Source organism: Glycine max, chromosome 13 (genome assembly GCF_000004515.6).
Source record: "Glycine max cultivar Williams 82 chromosome 13, Glycine_max_v4.0, whole genome shotgun sequence".
Classification (NCBI taxonomy): Eukaryota; Viridiplantae; Streptophyta; class Magnoliopsida; order Fabales; family Fabaceae; genus Glycine; species Glycine max.
This window is the reverse complement of record NC_038249.2, coordinates 40,061,213-40,072,379: the sequence shown is the minus strand read 5'-3', so window position 1 is coordinate 40,072,379 and position 11,167 is coordinate 40,061,213. Positions and strand designations below refer to the sequence as shown.

At 31.1% G+C, this 11,167-nt stretch overlaps 2 protein-coding genes across 2 annotated transcripts; both read left to right on the top strand.

Moving 5' to 3' along the window:
• The first annotated feature begins 3,102 nt into the window (after positions 1-3,102).
• Positions 3,103-5,356, top strand: LOC100818805 (chaperone protein dnaJ). Its single transcript, NM_001253335.2, has 6 exons — positions 3,103-3,368; positions 3,693-3,861; positions 3,952-4,090; positions 4,199-4,475; positions 4,550-4,748; positions 4,847-5,356. Exons 1-6 carry the CDS (start codon positions 3,219-3,221, stop codon positions 5,164-5,166), a joined length of 1,254 nt encoding a protein of 417 aa, NP_001240264.1. The 5' UTR covers positions 3,103-3,218; the 3' UTR covers positions 5,167-5,356.
• A 1,152-nt stretch (positions 5,357-6,508) lies between these two features.
• LOC100818265 (phosphatidylglycerol/phosphatidylinositol transfer protein-like) lies at positions 6,509-8,507 on the top strand. Its single transcript, NM_001253185.2, has 4 exons — positions 6,509-6,630; positions 6,884-6,982; positions 7,490-7,650; positions 8,210-8,507. The coding sequence occupies exons 1-4, from the start codon at positions 6,531-6,533 to the stop codon at positions 8,315-8,317; spliced, it is 468 nt and encodes a 155-aa protein (NP_001240114.1). The 5' UTR covers positions 6,509-6,530; the 3' UTR covers positions 8,318-8,507.
• The last annotated feature ends 2,660 nt before the right edge of the window (positions 8,508-11,167 follow it).

Genomic DNA, 11,167 nt, shown 5'->3' with positions numbered 1-11,167 from the left:
CCTCAATGGAGTTATTCACGGGGACGTGTTGCCCCCACACCTCGCTTTGCTTGGTTAATTAATCACATTATCACATCATTGCATTAAAGCAACTGCAGGTGGTTTTAGTTTGAAAAGCTACTGTCAAAAAAGAAAATTTGAAAAACTTAGTGCGGTTAAAAAGAATTACAAATACAGAACTTGCAATGGGATGCATGTGTGTTGGGAGTTAAATACTTGGATTGCCTAAACCAATGAGCATATTAACTTTAACTGTTAAGAATTAAATCTGATGCATGTGTGAGTAATAATGAGGTGTTAAGTTCCAGCATAAAATGTTAAGAGTTAAATATGTTGCATGTGTGACTAATAATGAGATTTTAAGTTCTAACTTTATAGGCTAAATCAATATTTGAGTTGTGAGGAGACACTGAGGATCTTTGAAGCCATTTTTAAGGTTATTTCAAGGAAAAACGATACCCCGTCCAATTAAAGGGTGCATTCATACATTTGGAGCTGTAATGTTTATTTAGTAGCTAACGGAAATATATATATATATATATATATTTGTGGGTTCGAAACAAAAACTAACACTTGTCGATGAAAATAAAAAAGATACACGCATTTTTTTCGATATAAAATGGGAAACACAACTATAGAGAAATAAAACGATTAAAAGCTATACTAGGAAAATCTTCCACGATGATCATGCGTAAAGGAGACGGGATGACAAAAACAATGGTCAAGTTAACATCCCCTTGGTGTCCCATATTGGCCAAGAAATCCGCAACTCGAAAACATGTGTCAAAGATACCTCCCAGTCATACCGAGTTATCATATATCTTGGATCAGAGGTTAAACGTGCTACATGAATTGGATTAGAGGCTCAACGTGCTTTGAGTTCGAGCAGTCAAAGTTGGTGATCAGTTGGATGACACACATTTTTTTTAATTTTTTTTTTGTAATGACACAATTATTTTGATTGTAAAGGCTTTTGAAAAAGATAATTGATGTGAAATTATTATATATTTTCTATTTTAATAAATATATTTTTTATAAATTTGTATATTTTATTATACTAGATTTCTATTTTATTTTTATACTTTTTGGCCGTTTCATTTATTCTTGTAGGCTTCGCCATAATTGTAGTTTTTGTTAGACGTGGAATTCGCATGGCCAAGCTCTGTCTAGTAAAATGATAATGTTTTAGAGTATTGAACATTGAGAACCCTACATTAGACACTGGATATCAAGTTAAATATTATTAAGTTAGGGAGTAAATTTTTAGAATCCTTTGTTACTTTTTTAGTTTCACTACTATGAAAATAAATTTTCTAGAGCATTTTGGGACACAGGGACTTTCGAAAGGGACTAAATACAAGTAATTAAATTACTTCATTTTTAACTCTATGCCACACTCTCCGTTCTCTTTTATAAAAAAATAAAATAAATGTTTTTTTTGTCAAATATAAGTAATTATTAACTACTCTTCTTTCATTTAATGAGACTTTCTTTTAAATATCATTTAATTTCAATTTTGTGAAAATATAAGTAAATTTTAATTACTGTCTCTGATATACTAGATAGCTGATAAAGGATATTCAAAATCCCATCTCTTTGATTTGTTCTATTTGATCGAATGCTCTGGTGCAAAATTTGTATTTTGTATTTTGTTTGTCGATGAAAATAATGACACTATTAATTCAACAGTGTATACGAAATTGAGATAAGATAGAATGTTAAGCTAAGATAATAGATTGTCCACCAAAAGAACAAAGAGGTATGATATTAGATTTGACTCATCCATGCTAAAACAACAATTTAGAAATAAAGATAAATATTCCTTTAAAAAAACAAATTTAGATTATTAAACGAGATAAATGATTAATACTTGAGATTGAGATTTCTTAAAAAAAACACATGAGATTAAGATAAGACATGCGAGAAAGGAGATCAATAATCAATAATAATTCTTTAAAACTATCTTTTATAAATACAAGATTCCGTATATACATAAATATTTTTTTACAACATCAGTTCATTTAAATTCAAGGGTTAATTGTAAATTATATTCCACATATTGTATTATTTTATAAATTTTACCATTAAGTTTTATTTTATTAAAATTTTATCATTAAAATTTTTAATTTTTATGTATTTTATTAATATTGAAGAAAGATAGATGTATTTGACTTTTAATGTGTCAGCCGTAGTTATAATTTATATAGAATAATAACTTTTTATATTGATTGTAACCATAATTAATATAGAAAATTATCTTTGAACATCGATTATAACCAGGGGTATTTAAAAATTAGTTAACTAAAAAAACTGAATCGAATTGATTTCAAATTATTTTAACGGATTTGGTTAATCAAATTTATTTTGTAGAAATAATTTCACTGATCAATTTAATTTTATAAAATAATGTATTTTTTTTCTTGAATTAATTTGAAAAGAAAAGAACAATTTGATTTAAGCTCAGTTATAATTCAATTCAAACTAATTGTTTTCAAGCCCCTAAAAAAAATTTATATTAATTTTTTATCAATGTGATAACAAAAATCGAAAATTTAAATAATAAAATTTATGAAATATTAAAAGTTTTTATGGAAAAAAAGACTTAAGTGATAAAATTTGAGATTATGAAACTTTGATGATAAAATGTGTAAAAATAAGATTTAGATAGTAAAATTTATAAAATAATAAATGTTTAGTGATAAAATTTATAATTAAGTTTAAATTTTTTTATTTTTAAAAAAAAAAACCAGGACCTGAAAAACGAGTAAATGAAATGGGACCAAAGGAGTGGGTTAGTGACAGGCAATGAGGCAGCCGTGGAAAACCAAGGAAGTCAAGTCTGGCGCCAAGAGGGCTAAAAAGACTAGTATAATTAAATTTATTAAGGAATAAAAACCTTCGCTTTTCGCTAAAGAAGGATCTAGAAGAAAAACCTAGATCCACCAAATTTCAGATCCAACGGCCCACGCCTCGTCACAAACACTTGGCGAATAAAATTTCTAGACCCTTCCGCTGACCTAAGAATATTTTGAAGCTTGGATCGTGGCCGTCCAATGAATCAAGCACCATTGTGTATAAAAACACGCGAGACGAAGTATTAGTGAATCAGAATCACCTGGCTTGGCCTAGCGCTTATTCTCTCGCATTCCGTGGAGATCTAGTGCTTCTGCTGCAAGACCTCGCTGAAAATTAGGGTTTCGATTCGGAGGTAGACGAAGATGTTCGGAAGGGCTCCGAAGAAAAGCGACAGCACCAGGTACTACGAAATCCTCGGCGTTTCCAAGAACGCTTCGCCGGATGACTTAAAGAAGGCTTACAAGAAAGCCGCCATTAAGAACCATCCTGACAAAGGCGGGGATCCCGAGAAGGTATTTTCAATCGTTGATTTTCTGATATTTGATTTGATGAATTCTGAATGATGATGGTTGTAGTTTGAATTGTTATTTGATTGTGATTCATTAGTCAATTTGATTAATTTATGATTTGTTATATAGGGTTAGAAAAATTGAGGGAAAAGGAAAAAATATAGGCTTAGGGATCGTCTTTATTGGTTGATGTGTCTGCGTTGGGATTGGATTATAGTGTTTGATATTTTGTGGTGTTCATAATTTGTTTATCTTAGTAGTTTGTACTTTTGCATAGAGGTTTGTGTTATTGTTCGTGATGGATTTGTGTTGTTTTTGTTGGTGTAGTTTAAAGAGCTTGCTCAAGCCTATGAGGTTCTGAGTGACCCTGAGAAGCGCGAGATTTATGATACATATGGAGAAGATGCTCTTAAGGAAGGAATGGGTGGTGGTGGCGGTGGCCATGATCCATTTGATATCTTCAGTTCATTCTTTGGTGGAAGTCCGTTTGGGTCAGGTATTGTTTGTTTGTTTGTTTATTTGAAAATGATTTTCTTCAATTAATTGTGTATTTTGTCTTATGAGGAATTTTTACGTGTGTAAGCAGGTGGTAGCAGTAGAGGACGGAGGCAGAGGCGGGGAGAAGATGTGGTTCATCCCCTGAAGGTCTCTCTGGAGGATCTTTACCTCGGAACTTCAAAGAAACTCTCTCTTTCACGAAACGTGTTGTGCTCAAAATGCAATGGGTGTGTGTTGCGCAATTAGGTTTTGTTTGAAGGGCATACTTGTTGATCCTTTTTGTTAATAGGGTTTTTGACATTGTTGATTTGTTGTATGTAATTGATTACTTACAGGAAGGGCTCAAAGTCTGGGGCTTCAATGACCTGTGCTGGTTGCCAGGGTACTGGCATGAAGGTGTCTATTAGGCACCTTGGTCCTTCTATGATTCAGCAAATGCAGCATCCTTGCAATGAGTGTAAGGGTACTGGAGAGACAATCAATGACAGAGACAGGTGCCAACAGTGCAAGGGAGAGAAGGTTGTTCAGGAGAAGAAAGTACTTGAAGTTGTTGTGGAGAAGGGAATGCAGAATGGACAGAAGATTACATTCCCTGGTGAAGCTGATGAAGCGGTATGTTGAGCTTTGATGCTGACACTGTACCAGATTATGGAAAACTATTTTTTGAGCTATTTTTTGTTTTGCAGCCTGATACAGTCACAGGGGATATTGTCTTTGTCCTACAACAGAAGGAACACCCAAAGTTCAAACGAAAGGCAGATGACCTTTTTGTAGAACACACATTGTCTCTTACTGAGGCTCTATGTGGCTTCCAGTTTGTGCTGACTCACCTGGATAGCAGGCAGCTTCTGATCAAATCAAACCCTGGGGAGGTTGTTAAGCCTGGTATGTAAATGATTCACATATGGCTTAGTCACTGTGTTACTTTTGCTTGTTGATTGAATTGAAACTTGAATCTTATTAACTTTTAATGTTACTTGCAGAGTCATTCAAGGCAATAAATGATGAGGGAATGCCAAACTACCAGAGGCACTTCCTGAAGGGAAAGCTTTACATTCATTTCTCAGTGGAATTTCCTGATACCCTGAGTCTTGATCAGGTGAAGGCTTTGGAGGCTGTTCTGCCATCAAAGCCAACATCACAGTTGTCAGACATGGAGCTGGATGAGTGTGAGGAGACCACACTCCATGATGTGAACATGGAGGAAGAGACAAGGAGGAGGCAACAAGCTCAGCAGGAGGCATATGATGAGGATGAGGATATGCATGGTGGTGCTCAGAGAGTGCAGTGCGCTCAGCAGTAATGAGCCACAGGAGCGCTAGAGTAGACATGTGATGATCTCGATCATCTTATTTTTTAGCCGTTTGTGCGGGTCTAAACATATTTAGTGTTTGATATCTCAGACGATTTTAGCAACCAAACACTGTAGCATTATTGTCCAAGAAATTATTTCACAAGACATCCTAATACAATTTTTTTTCCTTCTGATGGCATTGGTGTTTCTTTCATTTTTTGTTTTGCAGGAAAAAAATAATTTTATCTGTTTTTAAATATAGTTTAATATGCGGTTTACTTATCATGGAATTAGATGATGAATAATATTCTTATTTATTTATACTTTATTAAGGAATAGGGAAAATAGTGAGTTTAATTTAAATGGATCGATTCATATATGAGAAGTCTAATTTTATATTATTTTAAAGCATAAAATTTCTTAGCATAATTTTTATATATATTGGTAATGAATAAAGTTAAGCTTTGCGAGAGATTGAAGATTATAAATTTGTTAGGTTTTAACAAATGAAATAACTCCCTTTTTTTTTTTACCATTAAATGCTGGTTGTGGGAAAAGTTTATACAGGGTTCATCTTTATTGAAGAAGCAAAGGTCTTATAATCTGAGTAAATAATATGATTCTCGTAAATCTATAATGAAGAATCTTAATCTCGTAAATCTGTGTTAGTTTGTTAGGGACTATTGCAGTTTAGAACTTGAGATGAATAAGTATAAACTTTTGTGTTCATCTTCTTTATCCTTTATCTCTCTTTTATTATTTCATTTGTCATATTTAATAGGGAAGAAATAAGAATTTAACGTTATTAAATAGAAATTCTTTACAAGCAATGTGTAAATCAATCCCTATGGATCACTTCTTTATATTGATCTGACAAATGTAAATCAAAACTGAAATATACCATGTTTCTAACATAATATCTCCTAAAAATTATTGGTAAATATATAGTACTAGATGGTGTACAATATTTATCCCTCCCCATGTATAGAATAGTTAACCGTTCTATTAATCTCTTGACATAACATACACATATAAGTAACATAACACATTAATTTTTATTTTTTTTTAATAATTTGACTGATGATCCAATCAACCTGAACTAAATTGAAGAGGAAAATTTAAGTTCTTTATCTATTTGGATACCGGACCAATTCAAATGAATACTGTTTAAGATAATTTTAAATTTTGTATATTGTGTGATTTTATAATTTTTTATATTATGTAATTTTAAAATTCTAATTTCTACGACTATTCACCAACTTTTTTTTTTCTATTTTTCATAATTTTAATATGTAAACCGACCACCCATCCTCCATATTTATAAGTACACGTGATTCATCCGCATAATTTTGTTCCCTATCTTTTAAAAAACCATGGAGTTTCAGTTTCAGCCAAAGCTCAACCATCTTTTATGCTTATTCATTCTTATCCTTTCATCTGTCCACGCTCAAGCTACTAGCTTCAGATACTGCGGTACTTCCTCTCTCTCCTTTTTTCTTTGAAATTTTGTCCTGCAATTCTGATACTCTTAGCACATCACGCCCTCCATAATAAAATTCTGACTTTTTTTTGGGAGATTAAATTTTAATTGAAGTCAGTTTTTGTTGATTAATTCGGTTATGTAGTATAATGTATTGAAAGCAAATAGTACCCAATTACTTATGCATTCTCATGGAACTTTAGTAACTTTCTTGTGTATTTTATTTTCCACTTAAAATTTATGCAGCTGATGTAAACTATGCTGTGAAGGTATCTGGAATTCAAATTACTCCAGACCCTGTTGTGCGTTCTAGGCCTGCCACCTTTAAGATTTCAGCTGCCACTGGTAATCCCTCTCTTCTTTACCTTTATTTTTATTATGGATTTTTTTCTCCAATTTCGATTTTTCTTTCATGCGTATATCCGTGTGGTGATTACAGCAGGGACAAACGAAATTATACACACTTATCTTGTGTAGCATTTTAATATGTCATTTAATTATTTTTATAACCCATCAATTCAATCAGTTCTTGAAGTATTAATCCCTCTCCTAAATAGTCCTTAAAGTAATGAAATCATATAAATAGTTTTTAAAGTATTGAATATTCATTTATTTAGTTCATACATTGCTATATTTCACTAACGTCGATGGACTAGTTTGAAGGAATTTTTTTTAAAACTTAGGAGTTAGGAGACTATTTAGTATGATTTTTAATACTTGAGGAATTACTTGTATAATTTGTTTCCTTTAGAGACTATTTAGGAGAGGGTGATACTTTAGGGATGAAATTGACGTTTATTCTAATTATTTTTAGTTGATTGTGAATAGAATTGCTGCCTCTCTTTGATGCAGGTGAAACTATTTATGGAGGAAAGTGGCTAACTACAGTTGCATACTTCGGCTTTGTTGTCCACACAGAAATCCATGATTTTTGTGAGGAAATATCATGTCCTGTTGCTACTGGCAGCTTTGTGGCTTCTCACACCCAAAAATTGCCTGCATTTGCCCCACCGGTTAGTTTCAATTTACCAAATATAAGCTTTTAGTAATGAAGCCAATCTATAAACTTCACCCTATCATGAAATGAAGTCTCCTTTGACATCTATAAAGAGCCCCTTAACATATAAATGAATGTTAGCAAACACTTAATTTTCTGTAGAGCATTATATTTGAGAAAATATTCTGTATTCTTTAGCAGCTACGCATGTTCTTTGCCTCAGCTCTTTTCCACATGCGCTAATCACTCTTTAGTGCAAAATATGCTATGTTTCCTTACATGTATATGTGATTTACATCCTGTTGATATATTTAACATCTTGAGTTGTTTTTAAGCTTCTGAATCTTTTAGAATTTATGGAATTTCATGAAGAGCAATTCAGTTGGACTTGGCTTTTCATCAATTTTCTTAATTACTTGTTGTGGTGATGTAAACTATCCTGTACTCCTGTTTTTGTTTCAAGCATGCTTTTCTATGATATCAGTTTCATTGGGAGGTAAACATTTTCTATTTTTGAATTTGGAACAATATATTGCTGAGATGTGAGATCAATTCCTTGTCTTTAATGTTTACAGGGCACCTACACCGTGGAGATGACACTAAAAAATGAGAAGAACGAGCCATTAACTTGCATCTCCTTTAAATTCAAAATCGTTTTTGGATCTTTTGTGCCTGATATCTGAAGATGGCCATCGCTCCAACGGTAGAGGTTGCTACTTTGACATTGTTGTAAACAATATCTAGTAAAAAAAAGAAAAACACAATGACTTCAAGAAGCATGGTCATTATTGTAGAGTGTAGACCAACAAAAAAAAAAATGAAGAAACACAGTTTTTCTTATGAGATATAAAGATGCATGGAATTAGAATTCCACCATTAGATTTCCCTCCTTTTTTAGAGTCGAAGGCAAACGATAAGGGTGGCCCAAACTACTGGCTTTCTGTTTAGAATCGAATTTGGTGAATTCTAAATACTTGAGCATGAGGTAGCTCTATCAACATTTGGAGGCATGCTAGTGATTTATAGAAATCTTTGATATGAATACTCGAATTTAATTTTTTTTTACTAGATTAAGAAAAGGGTAAGGTTAAATTAATGTATGTTAAGTTTCAACCTTTAAAGATGATTCGGTTATTGTTGAGTAAATAATGGATCTAGGGAATCTTTACAAAACTGTTCTTTACTTGAACGAGTAGGTGTACATGTTTGTATTGACAAAGTAAATTTATTTGTTAACCTTATTTTGTATCTTCCATGTATGTTTTTTTTAAGAGAACCACAATTAAGGTATTTCATTAATAATAAAAACATGAATACAAGTGAAAATGATATCAAAAGTATGATTACAAGCATAGAATCTTGATGCTCTAGCTAAGGAATGAACAACATAATTGACTTGTCTCTCAGAAAAACAAACCCTAGAGTTTAAAAAATTAGAAAGCAAAGCTCTACATTTAGCTAATATGACATTGAAAGCCAAAATGCCCAATGAATTATTGCAACTATCAGCTACAATCTTGAGTCCGAGCTCCTGCGTCCACTTGAGAGCATGAGATGAAGCCCAGCCTTATGCTTCCGATGGTGCTGGAATGCCATTGAAGAGCATGGTCTTTGCTTGTATGAAGTTTTAATCACAATTAAGGTTCCACTGAACAGGAGGTGGGGGCTGCCAACAAATATAACTATTGTTATTACTGGCAGGACCAACGCAGAAACATCATTCGTCAAATGCCTTTTTAGACGACCAGAATTTGTTAACAGATTTTCCAACGCAGGAAAATAACCTTGAACTTGTTCATGGGCTGCACAGAGGAATGAATAATTTGACAAACTGTCGTAAGCACTAGACATGGTAAATGATCCATCATTCGTACCCTGTCAAGACAAAGTGTCCTCTTCTGTGAAATAGGAAGAGGGAGGGAACGCTAGCTTTAATCCAATTACGAATTCCAACCAGCAAAAGATTTTGCATTTGCTGAAAGTTCCAATCCCCTGCATCAGTGACAAACTCACGGACTGAACATTTCAAGAGAAAATCAGGAACATTACTGACACAGATTCAAGTTTGTTAATCATTTTAAAGGCGATTAAGAAATTAATAACTAAATAATAATTTCACTAGTAAAAGTATTCCAGTAATATTAAATGTTATATTTTCTAGTAAAATATTTTATTTTGATTTCTTAAGCATTGTTTTTAAGGTTATGGTTAGTAATAACTAACAATACTTCCTCTAAAAAAAATAGCAATACTACTGTATGATAATTAAACTAAGAACTCTAAATATTGATAATATTAATTATAATGCTACATATTAAACTAAGTACAGTTTTTGAAAGCATCACTCATAATATATTACATCCGTTTTTATTTATAAGATTTAATTTTTTTAATTTATTAAATTAAAAAATATTAATTTAATTGATAATAATAAATTTATTATAATTTTATAATGAATATTTTTGTTCTCTTCTAATTTTTTGCTAGTACAATTAATTAGGAAAATTTTAGTCAAGAATAAGTAAATAAGTAATATAATGGACATTATAAATTGGATTTTATAGAATAAAACAAATGATATTTTTAATTTGAGTGTTATAAATAAAAATAGAAATAATAGCCATTTAGTATTAGTACAATAGTTTTTTTTTTTAAGTGGTTACATGTTTGTTTATCGGACACATTTTTGCACAAATTAAGCATTTTTTTTATAGGCTGTAAGCATGAATATTATAAATGATATTTTTCTTCTTATGAATTTTTAATGTAATTGTATAATGAGATTTGAACTTAAAGAAGGTGTATTTAATTAAGATTTTAAAATATTTTTTTATATCAAAATTTCTTGTATTTATTTATGATTCTTAAATGAATAAGTCTTGGGATATTTAATTAAAACTTTTAAGATTTTTTAAGAATGATAATAAAATTTAGTGATATTCAATTATGATTTTTTATAACTTATAAAAAGTTTTTGGTATTAAAAAATAAATAGATAGATTTTTTAAAATAAATTTTGGTGGATTTCATTGACTTTTTAGTATAAAATATTTATCAAACAATCTTACTAAAATTCTTAAGATATTGCTAGATTTTTTTCTTTCTTTTTTATTATTTACTAGACTTTTTTCAATATCTGGCACAAGAACGAGATATACTCAATTGAAAGAGACATCGAACAATTATCAAAAAATAATATTCTTTAAGATATTCCTTCCCTTATTTTTTCATTTGTTTTCTAAATTAAATTAATGTTTGTCTTATGTGACAAAACTAATTATGTTTTTGTTATAATGATTATACCTATTACCTACTGATTATCTGGATAACCGAACATGATCATGTTTTTGTTATACTTACTATAAACATGTCTGTGTCGAATAATCGTCACTCTTAATTTTGTTCCACATAACTAAGTAACATTCTCACAAAATTTTTACTCTCACCACCCTCTTTTAGTATATGTTTATTATTGGACCTCAATTAAATATGTCATTGGATTTATCATATAAAATAATTATAATAATAAAAAA